At 35.8% G+C, this 21,894-nt stretch overlaps 2 protein-coding genes and 1 long non-coding RNA gene across 4 annotated transcripts in view; 2 read left to right on the top strand and 1 right to left on the bottom strand.

The window, feature by feature from the left end:
* The first annotated feature begins 5,309 nt into the window (after positions 1-5,309).
* Positions 5,310-7,216, top strand: eslec (eosinophil lineage-specific marker). Its single transcript, XM_084091296.1, has 6 exons — positions 5,310-5,388; positions 5,481-5,562; positions 5,744-5,841; positions 6,130-6,264; positions 6,728-6,839; positions 7,022-7,216. Exons 2-6 carry the CDS (start codon positions 5,493-5,495, stop codon positions 7,102-7,104), a joined length of 498 nt encoding a protein of 165 aa, XP_083947422.1. The 5' UTR covers positions 5,310-5,388; positions 5,481-5,492; the 3' UTR covers positions 7,105-7,216.
* Positions 7,217-8,239: 1,023 nt separating this feature from the next.
* On the bottom strand, positions 8,240-13,031 carry LOC311074458. Its single transcript, XR_014604304.1, has 4 exons — positions 12,229-13,031; positions 11,740-11,815; positions 9,579-9,644; positions 8,240-8,526 (listed from the first exon to the last, which is right to left on the bottom strand). It is a non-coding gene; the product is annotated as an uncharacterized lncRNA (long non-coding RNA).
* A 1,331-nt stretch (positions 13,032-14,362) lies between these two features.
* trim2b (tripartite motif containing 2b) overlaps positions 14,363-21,894 on the top strand; it is a 20,847-nt gene continuing 13,315 nt past the window's right edge. The window contains exons 1-4 of one of the 2 annotated variants that reach the window (XM_084101051.1): positions 14,404-14,547; positions 19,244-19,404; positions 20,076-20,123; positions 20,304-20,464. In XM_084101051.1, the coding sequence (XP_083957177.1) occupies positions 20,084-20,123; positions 20,304-20,464 (201 nt within the window). In that variant the 5' untranslated portion in view covers positions 14,404-14,547; positions 19,244-19,404; positions 20,076-20,083. Of the gene's footprint in view, positions 14,548-19,243; positions 19,405-20,075; positions 20,124-20,303; positions 20,465-21,894 lie in introns of both variants that reach the window. The other variant, XM_084101052.1, reaches the window with a different exon arrangement.

The raw sequence follows: 21,894 nt of genomic DNA, 5'->3' as shown, positions 1-21,894 counted from the left end.
TGATGAAGTGGTCAAAATGTGGTCTGACCCGCTCCATGTCTCATATTGCGCATCCTATCTTACACAGTTGTGCTGTTCACTTTTCATAAATCAACATAAATGGAAAAAAACCCATAATATTTTAACAAATATGAAACTAAATGCGCTTTTTTAATGGCTACAGCAGTATAGTAGGCCTACATACTCTCTATTTGTAATTGCTGCACATTCATTTAATTCTGAATTTTGCACACACAAGTTGAAAGGCATTTGTTCAAATCAAGTTCACGGATAATTGTGCGTGCATTTATTAATCATTATGATACTAAAATCATAACAAAGTAGGCCATGCTATGTACAAAAAAATCAGATGAGCCCAGAATATGAACGCAATTACACGTTAAGCATTTTCCTCCCATAGAAAACCATTATAAGAAGAACGCTTAATGTGGCTTAATGCAGATTAGAATGTCCCCTTATTTTGTCGAAATAACGAGATATTATGTCGATACTACTGCTGTGTCCACCGTGGTCTACATTATTGATCAGCGGAAACGATTTTTGCTTGTTTGGGATCTGACTGGCCAGCTTATTTGAAAAAGTTAAGCAAACTTTTCTGTCTTTTTGACATTTTTCCCCTGAGTGAAACGATCGAGGCTAACAGTAATCTCTAGTACAACAAGCGCGCAAGTCATGTGTCACAAACATTGAACACTAGCCTACACAAACAGTAATTTTATTTTTTACATTTAGGCAATTAATTTTCCATAGTGACACAGGAGGTGCCGGATCCAATAAAAAAGGTTCCGGATCCAATGTCGGAGGTGACGGAACATGTTCCGGCGTGTTCCGGCTCAAATTAAGCCCTGGTCTCAGTTCAACTCTAGGTGGCGTAGTCGGCTACAAAGTTTAAATGTATATCTTAGAGTCATTTGGCCACTGACAGACACATCTGTCAGTGGTGGTATAATAAGGCCATTTGTGTTTTGGTTCATAACAACATTTCTTGAGTCATCCTTGAGCCATTTTGAAATTTCTCAAACATTTTCGAACTCCTCCCAGGCTGTTCCAATTTTCAACAAAATAGGCACAAAGAAGAACAGAAGCTAAGGATGGCGCTTGCAAAAAGTTATCAAAAAATAAATAAATAATAATTGCAAAGATATAAGTTAATCAATTGGTCAGGAAACACCCATTTTGGTACTGTTCAAGCTTAACAAAACTTGACAAACAAAGACAACAGGACATTCTGAGGACACACACCAAGTTTCATAAAATTCCTCCAATTGGGGACGCAACAACTATTATAATGTTAATTATATCTCCGCAAAAATGCGGTCCTAAAAAGATGTCCTAATGCCCTAATATGACTTGGATACTTATAGGTAAACTATGTAAAATATTTTAATTCAAAACTAACACAATTTAAATAATGAGTAAGTACATCATAAATCTTCCAAACCGTATTTTTGTCTTACACTGATTCACTAAAGGAAGCCAATTGTAGCCTAAGTGTTTATATTTCAGACCTGAATGGCTGGATTTTGCGGGAAATTGCATACATGGAGGACCACAATATAATAGGTAGGCTATAATGACAAAAAAGTTCAGTAATAAAGGAGTAATAATCTCTGAGATGGGAGGGTTTAAATTCTGTTTAATTGTTCCCTTGTTCTGTCTCTAGGCTAGGAAATAAACAATATATATAAAAAGGCTTATTTGTGAATTTAATGAAAATGATAACATTCAATTATTATTGAATATTATTTTAAAACCAAACATTGCTTCCAAATCAATTAAAAATAATCAATAAAACAAACAATAAGAATAATAAGTAGCCTATACAGTGACAGTTAGACCTGCAAGATCAAGTCCTGCTGTGTGAAATGTGTTTTGACAGAAATGTAATCGATGATAAGACAGTCTTCTTGTGTAATAACTCATTCAACGACTTTGAAAGTCGCAGGGCATTTGTAACTTGGACTTCCTCCATCTTCCACTTGCAGTTATTTTAGCTGTAAAAACAACTATATGCTGCTTTACATTGCAGACTGGTATTTCTTATATTATTTTAATGTATTGTCGTAATTATACACACACTCATTTGCAATGCAAATAGTTTTAGCATTTACTGCACATTTACAGAGAGTGGCTTACTTCTGGGGTGCAATATAAGGAGGAAAGTGTGGGAGGCATTAGCTCGCATAACATCGGGTGTGTCTGATAAAGATAAATGGGCAAACTACAAAATCATCATGACATTTTAACTGTTTAACTTTGCAAATTGCCTAATATTTCCAGTTTCCTCTTTTTCTTGCAGCTTTTAATGTTTTGTTATCAATTCATGTAAGGTTTTTACCTTTTCAGTAAATCTCACCCAGACTTATAAAATATTGATTTCTAGTACAAAGAAGATAGCCTATATAATTTTCATCTTTTTTAATAGGGGAGAAAGGGGGCAATTGTAACATATTACATTTCCACATCCACAAATTGAATGACAGATATTAACACTGTTTGGATTACTAGCTACCATACAAAACTTTATCTGTAGGCCTAGCTGTAAGATCATGGGCAACTGTAACACTCATTTTGAAATAAAAATGATATGACTGAACTGAACATTTGAATCTTTAAAATGCATAATGAACATTATTTTATTTGAACACATAAGCTGATCAACATACTTCAGTAAAAACGATTTAATTTTTTTCAAATAATAGGTTGCACAGACATTTGTTTGCCATTTCATGCAATTCAAAAAGCTTTTTTCTTGTGTATGCATGGGTTTTGATTGCACAGTTGTACATCAACCTCTACAGTAGCGCTGCAGTGCATCATCCTATACATTTCCACCAAGTGGCAAGCTGTTGTATGTGGAATTTTTCACCCTTCCAAACCAAGATGGCCAACAGCCAGTCAGAAATGCCAAGTTGCTCTGGAATATCCATCCATTCCTTCTATCCTAGTAAACTCTTGCAGGTAAAAAAAAGAAAAAAGAATAGTTTGGCATCAAGTACCATCTAAGGAGTCATTTTGTTACATTTACCAAGTATTGATTTTATATTGGGAGGAAATTCTGATTGATCATCTATCAATTAAATTAGACATCATGCATCACTAGCCATATTTCAGCTACAATTCATACTATTATGCATATTGTTCTTGAAAATACTTCATCTGCAGTAAAATTTTAGGCTGTAAATAAATGCTTTTGTGTTATTAGAATGTAAGTTTCAGTTACATCAAAAAAGTAATGTGATTACATAATGTACATTACTTGTAATGCGTTACTCACAACACTCGTTTCAGATGAGACTAAAAGTTTTGCACAGTTTGAAAACATCAATAGATCAATGTAGATTTCAGTCTTTCGAGAGCTAAATGTGTCCATTTTGCACATAAACAGAATTATCAGCTAATACAGGTAAATCGACATACTCTGGTAGACTGGATGGAGCGTGTTGGGTTTCCACACAGTTGTACCTTCACCGGTTGTGGAGATCTTTGATGGAATCACGTCCTCATGTTCTAATATCAAAGACACATGACATTCAATTGAGGTTCTTAGTCTGCTGTTGGAATGCAACAAACTCAATTGCGTTTGCAAGCTGTATTATATTATTATTACTGTATTATTATGACCGCCGCTAGCGTAGCTAGCAAAAGCGGTCATATAGGGATTGTCAAAGTTTTTTTTTTTTTTTTTTTCCGTCACCTTACTGAATTTTCCGTCAACGATACCAGGGACACCGAAACACCGGGGAACATGAAATTTGGTGGGCATGTAGCCCCACTAGACTTGTACGGAAAAATTTCGTTTGGTCCCCAGGGGCCACTCCCCCCCCGCGCTGGGCCCCCCCAAACCCCAAAAAATGCAGTTTTTCCTAAATAACTACCTGAACCGTGGCACCGAGGATGAAGAATTTTTTATGGTATGTTGGTCTACTAGACTTTTACGGAAAAATTTAATTTGGTCCCCGGGGGCCACTCCCCCCCTGCGCTGGGCCCCCCCAAACCCAAAAAAATGCAGTTTTTCCTAAATAACTACCTGAACCGTGGCACCGAGGATGAAGAATTTTTTATGGTATGTTGGTCTACTAGACTTTTACGGAAAAATTTCGTTTGGTCCCCGGGGGCCACTTCCCCCCCCGCGCTGGGGCCCCCGTGAATTTTTCGTCAACGATACCAGGGACACCGAAACACCGGGGAACATGAAATTTGGTGGGCATGTAGCCCCACTAGACTTTTACGGAAAAATTTCGTTTGGTCCCCGGGGGCCACTCCCCCCCCCGCGCTGGGCCCCCCCAAACCCAAAAAATGCAGTTTTTCCTAAATAACTACTTGAACCGTGGCACCGAGGATGAAGAAATTTTTATGGTATGTTGGTCTTAAGGGCCCACATCAACCTAGCCCATAATCACTCATTTGTGATTTGCGCCCCTCCCATAAAAAATGAAAATTCAATATTATTCTGCTTTAATCGCCCCTATCTTCAGTTGAGATGTTCAGAACTGCACCATATTTCATGTGTATGATTAACTTGACATCCTCTGGGGGTATGCTAAGTTTCGTAGAATTTCATCCATGGGGGGGTATAAAATAAATTCATTTATGTGCACATTTAGTGACTGTACACTCATCAGCCTGTAGATGGTGGTGTTGAGAAGGGTTGCTGGTTTAGGATGATACTGTAACACACACACATGCAGGAATACAAACAAACGCAAGCATGCACACACACTGACATCCACACGCACAGACACACACCCATACACACACATACAAATCCACATGCACAGACACACACACACAAACACACACGCGCACACACACAAACACACACATGTACGCACGCATACATACACGCACAGACACACACACACACACACACACACACACACACACACACACACACACAGACACACACATACACAAACACACACACACACACACACACACACACACACACACACACACACACACAGACATGCACATACTACTACTTTTTTTAGGTATATAGATAAACACGCAATACAGCCAAATTACTCCACGTCATTTATTTTTGTGGAAAGCCAGTGCAGGCCTGAGCGGCGGTCATATTTTGTACCGTCATGCGGTACATCTAGTTTTTGTTCATTTGCTTTTTATTTCAATTAGCAGTAATTATTTGGCAATAATATTGCACTGGAATTTGCAACAAAATGCAACATCATAAATAAGGATGTTCAGAATCGGGTCTTGTTTACCTAATAAGGACTGATAGATTGAAAGAAGTTTTCATTGGTGCTGAACCATAAGGTGCACACCTTTGTGACTGAGCAACTGGTTATAAATACAGATGATTTCAAGCTATGATCTGAGCATTGCACAACAGAGTATTACAAACAGTATTGCTGAGTTGTACTGGTATGGCTTTTTTCTGTTTCCATTCTTATTGTTTTAAAACTTGTTAATGCATGTATATATTACATTATTTATAATAATGTTGATTTTAATAGGACTTTGCCAACATGTGGATTTCTGCAACATTCCTCCTTTTTGCATTGGCTGTGAATGGAGTCATCAAGGTGGCATCCGCAGGTACAGTAAATTAACAAAATAGATGCATTACCTCTACATTTTTGTTTTTTTGTATCTGTCAAACTGCAGATAATAAGGAGGTTTTCAGATTCTGCTTTCTTTGATGAAATGGCTTACACTCATTCAATTTTCATCATTCACTAAATACTAATCTCTCGTTTTTATTCAATCTTCTTTGCAGAACCTAGCTTTGGCCGAAAATGCCCCGACAACTGGACGAAATTTGGAAAACTATGTTTTAAATATTTCAGCGACGCTAAATCATGGGCCGAGGCAGAGGTAAATTTGTGTTTTTGGAAATATACATGACTAGGTGCAAGTTACACTTTTTAGTGCTTATGGGTCACCAAATAGCGTACCCTATTAACTGTGCACTTTAGTGTAAAGCTAAAAATATACACAGGTTAAAAGTAAAGTAATTAAAAAAACCTTTATGAATTTGAGTTTATTTCTTTAAGAAACGAATTCAGGAAATATTGAGTTTTAAGTGTTTTGCATGTTGATTATGACATGCACTTTTCAAAGATTATGACATGCACCCCCCCCCCCCCCTCTTTCTCCATACAGGAACAATGTGTTGACCAGGGAGGGAACCTTGTATCTATCCACAATCAAATCACTAACAATTTTCTAAAAACCTTTGTGAAAGACAATTCCAAAGGCCTCACCCGAACCTGGATTGGAGCTCATGATGCACCTCAGGTAATATATATATATTTTTTTTTTCCCTTTAAATATCAGTCCAACCTAAGGAAAAAAAAACACAAAAACAATCATGCTCTGGTAAGTCATAATTATGACTTAAAAGTTGAAATTATGACTTAAAAAGTTATAATTAGACATACAATTTAAAATTATGACACCATTATTCTGAATTTAACTCATAATTTTGACCTTTTCTCTTATGATTATGACTTTTAAAGTAAAAATGTCAAGTTTTCATAGCATGTCATAATTTCCACTTTTTGTGTCATAATTATGACGTACCAGAACATAGTTTTTTTTTTTTTTTTTTTTTGGTGGAAATGGGCTTCTATAACCATTGTAACAAAATAACAAAATCTATTTTGTTAATTGTAAGTTACATAGTTGAAATTAAATGTTGTTGGCTTTTATAAAAAAAGAAACAATACATGCTTTCAATAATGTTAATACTGTTTTTCAGGAGTATATGTGGTTTTGGAGTGACGGATCAAAGTTTGAGTACAATGACTGGAACACTGGCGAGCCGAATAATTACGGAGGGGACGAAAGATGTGCGGAGATGGGCTATGGAGGTAATATTTCACCTATGCTGTCCATATATTAAACCTATTTTACCAAAATTGTTTATTTAGTATGAATCATGAGCTGTTCCAAAACCTTGCATGTTTTATTACACATAAAGATTCCTGTTTGCACTAAAGCCTAATTATACATAGCCTAATATTCTGAATATCATGACTTTGAAATTCCACAGATGAGAAACGCTGGAATGATGCACCCTGTGGAACTCTCCTCCCCTTCATCTGTTACAGAGTGGTTAGACTGGAGATTGATTAATCCCATGTCTGTCCATCTCAGATCTCCAAAATCTTCAAATCTGATGCAACAGTCATACTTTGAATTTTAATATCCATCTTTGCAAAAATAAAAAGTACATTTAAACTAGAAATATGCACCTTTCTTTCTTTATTGCTCTGAATCATACACTGGGCATCCATACAGTTCAGCTGTCAAATTGATGTTGTAGTTACGACATCTACCAGCAGAGGTCGCTGCTATTCTACCATGTTTAATACCTTTGTTCATGTCAAACAACCTGCGTAAAATTGTATCAAGAATAGAACAACAACAATAACAGCAAAAACACACATAATAGTATAATAAAAACCATAAACCAGAGAATAACATTTATATGAGGTTAAACATTGAGAGTAATTTTTGACTTTTCAAATATTTTTTTTATCAAAAACAAAAATGAATTATAGTTTAAATTAATATAGACTAAGAATGAGAATTTGTGTAGTTATAAAGAAAAGAGATAGGCACATAGTTCCACGAAAGATGAACTATTGTATTCACAGAAAAAGCCTTTTTTTCACTCTCAATACTTTGAGCAGAAACCTTTAATGAGTCCATGACTTATCCAGCAAAAGCTTGACTGGCTCCTTGATATTGTCTTGGGATAATATCTTGCACTCTCAGAAAAAAAGGTACAATTTTGTACCAAAGAAGGTACAAACCCTTGTCACTGGGGCGGTACCTTTTACTGGTACAAAATTGTACCTTAATATAGAGGAACAAATTTGTTCCATTCCAGTTTGTACCTTAAAGGACATGATTTGTACCATGGGCAAACCAAAATGTACCTTTTGTTTTTAAAAACTTGTTGGTACAATATTGTACCTTTTATCAAAGGTACAAATTTGATCTCTTAAGGTACCGCCCCAGTGACAAGCCCCTTTGTACCTGAACTGTGTCAAATTTGTTCCTACGAGAAAGGCTATTTTTCTATTGAATAACAAGCACATTCAACAACTGAATCAAAAAGGCATCAATTTAATAATTTCTGTAAATACATATCAAATTCATATGAACATTTGAATACTTTCATTCCAACTTACAGTAAAGTATATCTTTGTGTAAATACATCAAAGATTTCACAATACAATAAAGACAGCAAAATTAACAGAATATCACTTCTTTAAAAAGATTTGAAAGAATTTAAAATGCAAAAATGTTACAGTACATAAAATATATTTTCTTATCTACAACAAAGCTAGACTTGTTTTTTTCCCCCCACTTTTCACACAATACCCTTGCATTTATTTAACTTTTTAAAACACCATCATCCAACCCGAACTGCTCGGCAATTTCAGATCCCTCCATTTTTACACTGCTGAAGATTCTCCTCTCACTGAATACACGTCCAGTCAAGACATTCCCAAGATCTGCACAGTGAGTTGAGATAGCCGGTTCTTCCTGAACATAATGAAGAATCAATATTAGTAAAGACAGATGTAAATTTATTAAATTTATACTTCCAATGACAAGCTCAAATTTCACTTCTAGACTTAAAGGGATAGTTCACCTAGAACTGAAAATTCTGTCATTTACTCGCCCTCAAGTTTTTCCAAATCTGTTAACTTGAACAAAAAAGATATTTTGAGAATCGAAAATTAAACAGTTGATGGGGCCCCATTAACTTCCATAGAATATTTTTCATACTATGGAAGTCAATGGGGCCCCATTGACTGTTTCATTTTTTGGGTGAACTACACATCCTTCAACATCTCGTTTGGCATCCATGTAATGTGCTTCTATAACGGATTTCAGCTTAGCCAACCTCAAATTAACAACCTCAAAAACCTCAACCTGAAAATTATTTTGTTAATTACTCACCCTCATGTCATTTCACACCTGTAAGACCTTTGTTCATCTTCGGAACACAAATGAAGATATTTTTAATGAAATTCTGAGAGCTTTCTGTCCTTCCATTGGGAGCAATGCAACTAACACATTCAAGGCCCAGAACGATAGGAAAGACATCATTGAAGTAATCCATGTGACTCCAGTGGTTTAACCAATTTTATGAAGCGATGCAGGTGCTTTGTTTTAGCAAAAAAACACAATTTAACACTTTATTTATTAGGGGGAGCACTACGACGCATGCGAATTGTGTTGACTCAAGACCGGGTGTTGTTCCATGAATGTGCTTTAGATAATATTATTTTGTAAATATAGAGGTAAATTATGCTTCTTTTTTTTTTTTGGCAAAACAAAGCTTACATCGCTTCATAAAATTGAGGTTAAACCACTGGAGTCACTTGGATTAGTTTAATGGTGTCTTTACTACCTTTCTGGGGCTTGAATGTTTTAGTTGCGTAGGCTACCAATGGAGGAACAGAAAGCTCTTGGATTTCATCAAAAATATCTTCATTTGTGTTCCGAAGATAAACGATGGTCTTACAGGTTCGGAATGACATGAGGGTGTATAATTAATGACAGAATTAAAAAAAATTACTGAACTATACCTTTAAGAAATCCTGGAAACACCTTAAATCAACCACAGCATGCATTCGGTCCATTTTCTGGAATAACTGAAATGCAGATAAGAAAACAATTTTCACACACAAAAAAACTTTCTGCATTTTTACATTTCCCACAAAGTTTTAAATGATTCACTTAAAGCTTCATATAAAATACCCAGAAAAGTAAAATGTTAAACTAATCCATTTGAATTGAGAAGTTTGGTAAAAAATGTCTGAAGAGACTACCGCTTAGTATAATAAACAGATTAAATTTAGGATTTTATTCACATTTAAACATTGAACAAACAGAAGCTCAACCGCACTTGCTTTGACAAGCGAGAACAAACCTCAGTGGTTCTTGCGGAAGCTCAAGCGTGCTGCAAAACACATGAGAATGAACATCATCGGTTTTCGCACGTTTAGCAAACATGATTGAGCTTCTGTTTACTGCAACTGATGTGTGAATTGATGTATATTTTTATGTGAATAAAAGCCTAAATTAAATCTGTTCATCATATAAAATGATTGTATCTCTACAGAAAAACTTGGACTAAACTGCTCAATTCAAATTATTTTACGATCTCTTTATTATGGTAGCATTCAGGTATCAAAAGACATTTTGAAATTTAATATGCAAAATGGCAATGTAATATATAAAATGGCAATGTTCTTATTTAAATTTACATTTTCCATACCATATGTGCAATGTTTGGGGCAAAGTGACAATTCAAATTCAATAATATAATTAAATTAGCCATCTCCTACACTTGTTTTAACATATACCGGTAATTTAAACATATTACAAAATGATTAGAGATGTTTAAAGGCACAATTCACCAAAAATTAAAAAAACTCTGTCATTAATTATTCACTCTCATGTTGTTCCAAACCTGTAAGACTTTCGTTCATCTTTGGAACACAAATGAAGATCTTTTTAATGAAATCTGAGAGCTTTCTGTCCCCCCATTGACAGTCCATGCAACTAAAACTTTGATGCTTCAAAAAGTTCATAAAGAGATCGTAAGACCAATCCTTTTGAATCGAGCAGTTTACCGTAGTTCAAATTTTCATAAGACATGATCGCTTTATATGATGAACAGATTTCAGAAGCTCAACCGAACATGCTTGACACGTGAGAACAAACCTCTTTCTCAAACGTGCTGCGCAACACACGAGATTTGTTTTTGCATGTCAAGGGAACATGCTAGAGCTTCCTTTTACCGTATTATCTGATGTGAATTGATGAATAAAAGCCTAAATTCAACCTGTTCATCATACAGCACAAATTTTAGACTAAAACACTCAATTCATATGGATTAGTTTTACAATCACTTTAGGAACTTTTTAAAGCATCAAAGTGGTAGTTGCTTAGCTGTCTATGGGGGGTCAGAAAGCTCGTAATTGATGAAAGAATTTTCATTTTTGGGTGAACTAATTAACCCTTTAACATGTTCAACGTAAAATTGTAGCAAAATGATAATTTAAATGCTATTTTCCTTAATTGCATTTACACTCACAGTTAAGACACTTATGATTGCATTTTTATTAAATACCCACGATGAACGTGGCAAAATTCAATCTGGATTTAAAAAAAGGATTCCAAGATGATCTTTGCATCAAGTGCCTTAACTTTGAGTGTAAAAGCAACTAGGAAAAATAACCTAAATTATAGTTTTGCTATAATATTTGCTTGAACATTTTAAACATCTAATTTCTGTAATACATTTCATTTTCTATTTTTGAACTTAAAAAAAATTCAATGTATGTTTTAATTTTATGTTAAAGCTAGTGTAGTAATGCAAATTATTATATTATTGATTTTGAATATTTTTTTGCTCCAGATGTTGCACATATCATATAGAAAATGTAAATATAAATACAGAAATACATTGCCATTTTACACATTACATTTCATATTGACATTTGGTACCGGTATGCTAACGTTACCATACTTTGTGAGTGTCAGAGTTTTAGGTGAATATACTTTCAGTTAAGTGACCGAAATCTTTCAGAGTTCATTTGAAGTGCAGTTACTGTGCTTTATCAAGATTGACATCACTCTGTCATTATGGCAAACATTTTGTCTTAGAAATATTCAACCTCATCAGAAAAAAGAATATCATAAGATTAAGAAACTCAAATAACACATTGTACTGATACTTGCCTCACAGCTGAGGACGCAGGAAGACTTTCAGATGACCAGCACTGACAGTTTACCATGCAGTTTACCCCATCATGATCTAAAAATCAAAGACACATTAGCTGAGTATATGACATGTAACTTTATATTACTTAGGACAGAATCCGGTAACGTTAATCGCATTCAAAAACAGAACGAGTGATCAACTATTTTATCTGCGCACTGTTCGTTGGCGCTCAATCACGTTGTTCCAAAACCGCATACAGTATTGTGGACTAATGTAAAGTAGGCTACACCAGCATGGCACCTCTGGTTGAGCATTCATTTACAACAATAATGTTTTAAATGTGAACTTACGACACAGAAACTCAGTTGCTTTAAAAATTATGCAGACGGCTATCACTGACTGGATTCGTACAAATAAGCTATTTAACGTTACACTCGCTATTATCATGTTGAGTAGCTGTAACGTTTTATACATTTTATTTGGTTAAACATAAACATAAAACCCACCTTTGAATTTCCTCTTCTCTTCGTCTTATAATTCGAGTCCAGCCACTAAAGTACTTCTGACGAGGGCGGAGGCCATGGCTTGTGGTGGTGCTCCGTGCTCGTAATCTGCTTCCCGAAGTTCCCGCTCTCCGGTCTATTTGAAAATGCAGTAACGTTAACGGCTGCAGCAACCTTGGGCAATCAGTTTCATGTCGCCTAATAGCAAAGTTAACATTTAACAGTTAACGTTATGGTGGATAATGGAGAACAAACGCCATATATTGTACACGTGATGACTTAATAATAGTCAATAATTGCATTAAAAAAATTAAAAAGTGTAACGTTATAACTTACAAGTCAAATGGCTAAAAAGCATTTGGAGCAAAGCAACTCGCTAAAATAACGTTAAGTGGCTGAAACATTTATATTTTAGACTTGTGAACTAAATATATACATAAATTATAAGAACTCACCTTTAAATTTCGTCTTCTTCAAGTTTGATAAAATAATCTCGACCGCACTGCAGCCGTGTGTAGCTGCTTCCCGCTGTCAGTTCGGAAATTTCCGTGGCTGAAGCGATTTCGACCAATCAGTGTCTTGTTGCTATGCAAAATACTCAACACAGCAACCAATCATGAATGAAATAGTAATTTGGTCCATAACTGTACCCTTGATGTGAGAACAATTATGTACCTTCATTTCAATTGTACCTTAACAGGTACCAAACAGTATCATCAGTGGTCTTTCCTGTACCATTAAAGGTACTATTATTGAAAAGGTACAAAACTGTTCTTTGAGGAACATTATTTGTACCACCGTGTACCTTTTTTTCTGAGAGTGTGGGCCTCTTTAGCTAAACAAACCATTATTGTAAAGGCTGGTTTAAAAATACATCAATTAAGCAAACAGTCCCGGCCAGAATTTGTCACTGGTTGTTTAACACTCCAGTGCTTATTGAGATCAGTGTCTGCTGAATGATCAACCAGAAACAAGTATTTAAGCTGCAAATCTCAATGTCATGCATGCACCCTATGTGTGCTTTTGTGACATCGGAGGCTTTTGTTTTTATTCACTTGGGTGTGTGTTTTTGTGTAAGTGTGTGTCTGCATTGTGCATTGTCCGACAGTTGTAATGACACTGAGATGTGTTGACTGAGAGTACCAGGCTGTCCCACTCATATTTTCCAACTCGGACAGCATTCAAAAGTGCTTCAATGCTCCCTTTGATTTGGTTTGGAATTACCATAATTTTAAAATCTGTCAGTCATGTCAGTCACTGTATTATTTGTAGGCTAATTATACACAAACTGTTAAAAAAATTAAATAAACTATTAAAAAAGATTATTATTACAGTCACCTGAATATCAATTTTTAATTCAATAGATAATAGAACATCAGATCGTATAGCTATTTGTGGAAAGTATCATAGAAGAGGGAGACATTATTGTACATTGCTGTCATAAAATCTATTTGATCCATATAGATAGCAACATTAATTCTTATTTTATTGATATGTTGTTTGAAATTTTGTTGTTTCTCCTTAAACCTCTGGTTGTAATTGGTTATCTTATTTTTTATTTTTACTTAGTTACTTAATTTGAATTGTATGAAACTTGTGGCACTTGCTAAAGGCTAAAATATATATACCAGATTATCTCTGTGGTCATAAATGACCGACATAGGAAATGAATGGAAAATACAAATAACACACACACACACACACACACACACACACACACACACACACACAGAGAGAGAGAGAGAGAGAGAGAGAGAGAGAGAGAGAGAGAGAGAGACTATTACAAATGATTTTCCTTATTTCTAAACTGTAGGATATTAATTGAAAATAATGACATATTTTTTTATTTGCATTATTTTTTATAGAGAAAAATTGCGTATCAATTAGGCTATAGGTGAATATTGTCAAACACCATAAACTCCTCTCAAAATACAAAATATTAAAGAATAAATATTATTGAAACAAAATTTATTTAATTAATAACAAGTGTGATCCCTAATAGGAATACCAGAAGGTAGTCGTGTATTTTGGATGTGTGTGAGAGAGAAAATAATCAAGGTAGAGGGAGAGCGCAGAGATTATTGCTTCCTGTCCTGTGATTGGCTCCTGAGCTCAGCCCGCACCAGGCTCCTCCCCTACGGCATGCTGGTGTGAGTTGCTTATGTCGCTGTAGTGCAGAAAGAGAGGGAGAGAACAGAAACGAAAAGAGAGACTGTGCAAAACAGCCCCCCCTCCCTCTCCGGGAAATGGGTCTCAGGCTGATGAGTAAGGCAAGAAACTGTATCGCTGGTGCATCTGAGGCTACACAGCTATGGAGGAAAGGTAAGACCCGAATTACAGACAGACACATGAAGAACAGCACAGAAAGGGAGGGAGGTTTGTTGTTCTGCAGTCAGGGAATGATGTAGCAGCATCTGCGATACACCAACGCACTATGTTTCCATGGGAAGCAAGAACGGGGGTGGGGTGGAAGCAGAGGAGGAGGAGGAGGAGAGGAGATGGATGCTCACATATGCACTGTGATGGAAGATATTACTGTAGCGTTCGCAGGCTTGTCTCTTTAGATCAAGTGTTTGTGATGCGTGTAATGCATGAAGCCTGAACCTGTTCTATTGAAGACTGCACATGCCTCATGCAAACACACAATATCAGGTATTTTGTAGAATGAAAGTGAATGTGTTGCATCTTTCTGATAGGCCTCACGTATAGCAAAACTGCTACTTATTTCTTTAGCTCTGCGTCTAATCTGATAATCTGTTGATTTCAATTGTCACAGGCTTTCAATATAGTTTAATGTTTTTGCTGGCAGCTTCTGATGTACTGATTTAGCATGATGTCAATATTTGCTGTGCTTCTTGGCTTAAATTCAACCAGTGTACCATAAAAAAGGAAATCAGACATTTGTCATTTATACTGAAATATATAATATATATATAATATATATATGTTATGATATATTTCTACTGTATGTATATATATATATATATATATATATATACAGTAGAAATATATCATAACATATATTAAATACTTATATCCAATATAAAATATTTATTTGAAATGAAAAAAAAAAAATACAGAAAAACAAACATATACTGTGAAATATATCATGTTTACTCAAATTAACTGGTTTCATGATTTGTCAAGCAGAAGAAATTATGCTTCTGTCTCTTAGACATGTGAAGTAACAACATTGGTTTTGACATAGGAGGCACTTTCCATGATTAGGGAACATGGCACAAAGCAATAGAGGCACAAATCTATCATAGTTATTGAGTTCTCTAAGGCTATGTTCAGACTGCCAGCAAAAATCTGATTTGTTTGATTGTAAAAGTCTGCACAGCAAAAAAACAAAGCAAAACATTTGGAGGTGGTTTGAAATGCGATTCCAATCAGATTTTTACAGATGTGTGAGTCTCTGAACTGCTCAAATCAGTTTTTTGCGTCACTCTCTTAACACGACACACAATGATAATTGCTGAATTCGCATACTACTCTTAACATTTTTCTCATATCTTTCTATAGCAAAAATAGTAGGAGTAGTATGTTAGTATGCAGTTCCGAATTCAGCAAATGTCAAAACCGATTAAGGAAACGCTGGAAGTATTCATACAGTGTTTAAACGGTAAGATTTCTGCATTTTCTTGTGTGACGGAGAATTTCTGCACCACGACTTGACAGGTCGCTTATTTGGAGGGCGAGATGATGCACCTCCATTTTTCCTGAATCTGTTTTAAAAGCCTTGTCACATACGTGGGCACGCCTACATCATTTACCAAAGCAACCCATTATGTCTCTGGAGACAAATCTTATTTGGTCACTTGCAATTAATAGTGCAGACAGTCTGCCTGAAAAGATCTGATTTGAGGAAAAAATCTAATTTGCGCCTGCAGTCTGAACATAGCCTAAGTTTGGTCAAAATCCAGGTCAGAGACTGGTTCTTGTCCACTGCGTTCTGTGGCAGCCTCAGTGACGTTTGGCTGAACCAGGACACAAAACATGGAGCAGAGAACACATGCTTCGTCATTTGGGCACTTTTAGCATGAACCCTGTGTCTTTCTGAAGGCATCTGGCATTCCTTATGCAGATTTTTTTTTTTTTCAATATGACCACACAAGAACTGATAGCCTTCCTACATTGCTCTTCAAGCCTTACTGCAGTGAACCAATTTCCTGCCGCCTTTACCACAGTAGTTCATGTAAATTATCCTCCTTTCTTGAGGATGTTTCTTCTGAGTTAATCACCCCACCAACAAATCATAAACACATGACTAAATTATGGTGGTGGACCTCTTTATGTAATTTAGGTACCTTAACTATCTTCTGATTAGAGCAAACTGGGAGTGAAGTGGGTGTTTCTTATTTATACTTCCAGGCTTTTCCCCAATACTACACACACTTGTTACAAAAAATGTCTACCACAGATACATAGAGTACATATTGTAACTTCTGTGTCATGCAAAATTGTATAACCCCGCAGAGTCCTATATCCCCCCTCCTCCCGGACCCCCAGTGAAAGACGTTTGTAATGCCTGTTTAAAAAAGAGTCATGTTATTGCGAAATCTTTTAGATTAGGATTTCCATAACTGGGGTTAGAGCTATGAAAATAGTTGATGAAAAGCTAATAATAGAATAGAATGTAAGATTGAAATAAATGGATAATTTTTCAAATAAAAACAATCAAAATAAAACACATACTTAAAAAGATTTTTTTTTATTTGTTTAGTTAGTTAATTAGTTAGTAGTACTTTATTGTTCAGCCTTAGCTGAAAATTGGTCTTTGGTCTCGCCATACAATCACAAAACAATTGTGATTTACCTAAATTTACCTAAATGTGACCATTAACCAACATCTGAGAACCTTGAAAGTGAATGTGTTGTTAAATTATTGAAATAATATTCAGGGGAGGTAAATATTTTAGGGGTTCATTTGCCAAAAAAGTTTGGGAATCCCAGATATATTCAAAATAGCAGTTCTGATTATCTTTTGTAGCAATGGCAGCTAAGCTACCTGGCTAATCGGCTAGCAGTGTGTTAAGGTAGCAAGGAACACATATTCAGTTAGCAGTATACTACTAAGACAACAGATTAATCAAATAACAGTATGTTAAAGTAACAGGCTAAATGAATAGCTAGTCAGCTAACCAGTTAGCTTGCAAGCGTCTTTGTAGGGTGCTGAGGTTGACCATCAACATTTTCTGAAAGCTTACACCTCCATTCACTGACCACTATTTTTCAGACCCTATTTTACACCGTATTTGTGTGAAGTGTCAGTGTGTGAATTTTTGAATGCTTTGTAGCATGTAACGCTGGCTGTAAAAGCTCATGATTATGACAAGTGCTTGTGCCTTCATGTATACAGACATGTATTTTTTGGTCTGTAACAGGGAAACTATCGAGTGCTCTTGGATCTTCTGTCCAGAATGCATGAGTGGTTTCACCCTGGGGAGATTCTGCTTCAGTAACTCTAAATAGTCCTTCACAAAATCGCTTGCTTGTCTTTGCCAGGATCCTTATGGTCAACGTTCCTTGTCCTTTGTCTTTATGATCTCTGAGATGGAAAGAGGGGCTCTGGTTCGAACACTGAGAGCTTTTTGTGATAGAAATGGCATTGTCTGATGAGGAATGACATATGGCAGCTCAATATTCCATTTCCTTGTATTACGTCATGTCATGAACATTATCTGTTTCATCCGATCCAATTCCCCCGTGACCTCATTCACATTCCCAAGTAACTTTTTTTTATCAGTATTAATAAAAGTACTTTTCATTTTGTAGGGATTATGTGAGGTACTATCTCAACATATTGCTTCCTTTAAATATGAGTGTTTAGTTACTGATTCAAACCTCAGGAAACACAAAGCATGATTGTGACCCCATTCCAGTTACCTTTTCAATTAAACCTTAAAAGCATTGTGAGATATTACTGACGGTACCAGCTATAATACAGAGCTTTAAAGATTTTAACATTTTTAGTCATTTAATCATGCTCTGCCTAAATTCCCATTAGTCTAAGCGAGTGTTGATGATAAATCAGTAACAAAGATCATAGTGACCTCAGAAAAAGCACTTGTTTGTTTGGAACAGGACATGGAGGACTTAGAAGTGTTTGTTTGTTCTTGTGTTCTGTCCTCTGTCTGGGTCAGAATATCACAACCTTCTGTAAATTATTGATGTGGTGAAAGAGTAGTTTTTCCAATATATTTAAATATATCTAGCTCATTCTTATAGTTACTTCATTTTTCAAAGATTCAAAAACATAAAAAAATCATCTGAACAGAAGTCACTTAGGTTCACTAAACCTGCATTTATTTGATCAAAAATAAAGTAAAAACAATAATACTGTGATTATTGCGATTTAAAATAAATGTTTTAAACAAATATTTTATTCCTGTGATAGCAAAGTCTTCCGTGTCACATGACCCTTCAGAAATCATTTTACTTAATATGCTGATTTGCTGAAAGAGACCGTTCTTATTATTATCAATGCTGAAAATGGTTGTTCTGTTTAATATTTTTGTGGAAACTGTTATATAGTATACAGGATAGAAGCATCAAAAGCATTTATTTGAATTGGAAATCTTTTGTAACATCTCACATTGCTTTTTCAAAGAGTTCAGATTATATAAACCAGTACCATATAACATTCCTTCAAGACATCAAAAAGCATAATTTTGCTATGAGACTGTGCTCATTAACGGGCTTTCAGCACATAAATTATGTGTATTTATTTACAGAAAATATTCATGTGAATGCAGCTCTTGTGAATTGCCATATTAGGTTACCATAGTAACCTGTAGGTCTCTGTAAATTTGTGTGTAACCCAGTTAGGTTATTTTAACTCTCTTGTCTGTTCCATACAAGTTGATTTGTCATGGTATCATTGCAATACCATGTACAATGGTACTATCATGTATCTTGTATCTCAGATCTTGCCTGCTTTTCTACAGGTTTTGTTCTGTTTGTAGCCTTCTATGTATGCGTGTGTTTTAATCACTAATCTCTCTTTTCTCTGTAGAGCCCAGTATCAAATGAGGGGAGATTGTGATTGGCCCCTGCAACCTGTGGTGTATTTGTGTCTCCAGTGGATCAAATACACTTTCTTACCTTAATAATCTTCAGTCAAATATAAAAACACACTCACTCGCATGCACAACGCCTGAGCCTCATCTCTCTAAGGTGAGAAAACAGTTAGAACAGATTTCTTCATCTGTTGTATGCTTATGTTCAATACTTAATGTCGGCATGAAACGGAAGTTGCGATCATCTTTTCATTCCTATTGTGACGTGTTAGGGTGGGACTTCATTTTGTCCACTGCAATGTTTAGTTTTAACATAGTTTTATTAATATTTTGAATTAGCTTTTATTTGTATATTTTTAGTTTTCATTTTAATTTAGTTTAATTTTTTTGTAATTTCGTTATGTGCATTTGTCATTTTATTAAATATTGCTATTTAAATAAAAACAATTATTTTAGTTTTAGTTCGTTTTTATTGATTTCCACTTAATAATTTTAGTGCTTAAACTTAAACTTATTTTAACTATTTTTTAAACTTATTTATGTTTTAGCCTATTTTATTTCAGCTTTATTTCAATTAACAGAAATGTTTAAATAGTTTTAGTTAGTAATAATAACCCTGGTCCATCAGGAATTAATTTCCTTTCATGGTGTCTGTTCTTAATATTACTATTAGCAACATTTTCAAATATTAATATAACGTTATTTGCCCTGTCTATATTGGTATATAGCCATTTGGAAACTAATAGGACAGATTTTGGCATGATGTTTAAAAATGCAGTTTAGTCTTAGACATTCAGTTTTACTGTTTCTTCACCTTTCTTGGCATAGGCTTCACTATGGAAGCCTGTTTCCATCCCAGACTAAAAAATATAAAAGGTAATTGTGAAATATTGCTTAAAATAAGAAATAAAATCACAGTTGTTCGATATAGCCACAATTACAAAACAATAAAGTTTAAATTATTTGATATGAGTGATCAAACTACTTTCTCCACAAACAATGTGCTATCATAACTCTTACTTCAGGATGTCCCAAAACGTTTTCCTCCTGTTTCAGGTTTGTGCTTTCTGCATCCTTGTATTGTGGGTGCAGTTACACCCTCCAACCGCATGGAGGCGCAGCAAGCTTCTCCTGATAGCAGCAGTGAGGAATGTACTGTACTAGAGGCTCTGCCTGGCAAGGGAACAACTCTAATTTGCTCTCAGCACAAAGGAAAAGTGAGACATCTTTCAATACACTCATACACATAATCACACACAAACTGACACACACCACAAAATGATTGCACAGATGGGTGAAATGTCTCACAGGCAGTGTATTTCCCACGAGCATAAGCTTTCTGTCCCAGATAAACAAGTGTACCCTGATCTCAGCTGGTTGCTCTATAAATATCATAAGTTGAAAGATACAGCTAAGTGTCCTCATAGGATAGGAAACATTTAGGATGACCGTTCCTATGTTAGGTACTTCTCACAATTTGCATAATAATTGAGATTTTTTGGAAAGTTTGGGAATGTATCATTATTCATGTATAAACTCACCTAAAGGATTATTAGGAACACCATACTAATACTGTGTTTGACCCCCTTTCGCCTTCAGAACTGCCTTAATTCTACGTGGCATTGATTCAACAAGGTGCTGAAATCATTCTTTAGAAATGTTGGCCCATATTGATAGGATAGCATCTTGCAGTTGATGGAGATTTGTGGGATGCACATCCAGGGCACGAAGCTCCCGTTCCACCACATCCCAAAGATGCTCTATTGGGTTGAGATCTGGTGACTGTGGGGGCCATTTTAGTACAGTGAACTCATTGTCATGTTCAAGAAACCAGTTTGAAATGATTCGAGCTTTGTGACATGGTGCATTATCCTGCTGGAAGTAGCCATCAGAGGATGGGTACATGGTGGTCATAAAGGGATGGACATGGTCAGAAACAATGCTCAGGTAGGCCGTGGCATTTAAACGATGCCCAATTGGCACTAAGGGGCCTAAAGTGTGCCAAGAAAACATCCCCCACACCATTACACCACCACCACCAGCCTGCACAGTGGTAACAAGGCATGATGGATCCATGTTCTCATTCTGTCCAATTTTGGTGAGCTCGTGCAAATTGTAGCCTCTTTTTCCTGTTTGTAGTGGAGATGAGTGGTATCCGGTGGGGTCTTCTGCTGTTGTAGCCCATCCGCCTCAAGGTTGTGCGTGTTGTGGCTTCACAAATGCTTTGCTGCATACCTCGGTTGTAACGAGTGGTTATTTCAGTCAAAGTTGCTCTTCTATCAGCTTGAATCAGTCGGCCCATTCTCCTCTGACCTCTAGCATCAACAAGGCATTTTCGCCCACAGGACTGCCGCATACTGGATGTTTTTCCCTTTTCACACCATTCTTTGTAAACCCTAGAAATGGTTGTGCGTGAAAATCCCAGTAACTGAGCAGATTGTGAAATACTCAGACCGGCCCGTCTGGCACCAACAACCATGCCACGCTCAAAATTGCTTAAATCACCTTTCTTTCCCATTCTGACATTCAGTTTGGAGTTCAGGAGATTGTCTTGACCAGGACCACACCCCTAAATGCATTGAAGCAACTGCCATGTGATTGGTTGATTAGATAATTGCATTAATGAGAAATTGAACAGGTGTTCCTA

The sequence above is a fragment of the Abramis brama genome (assembly GCF_963993115.1).
Source record: "Abramis brama genome assembly, chromosome: 2".
Lineage (NCBI taxonomy): Eukaryota > Metazoa > Chordata > Actinopteri > Cypriniformes > Leuciscidae > Abramis > Abramis brama.
Note: the sequence above shows the minus strand (reverse complement) of the source record. Positions and strands in the feature narration are given on the sequence as shown.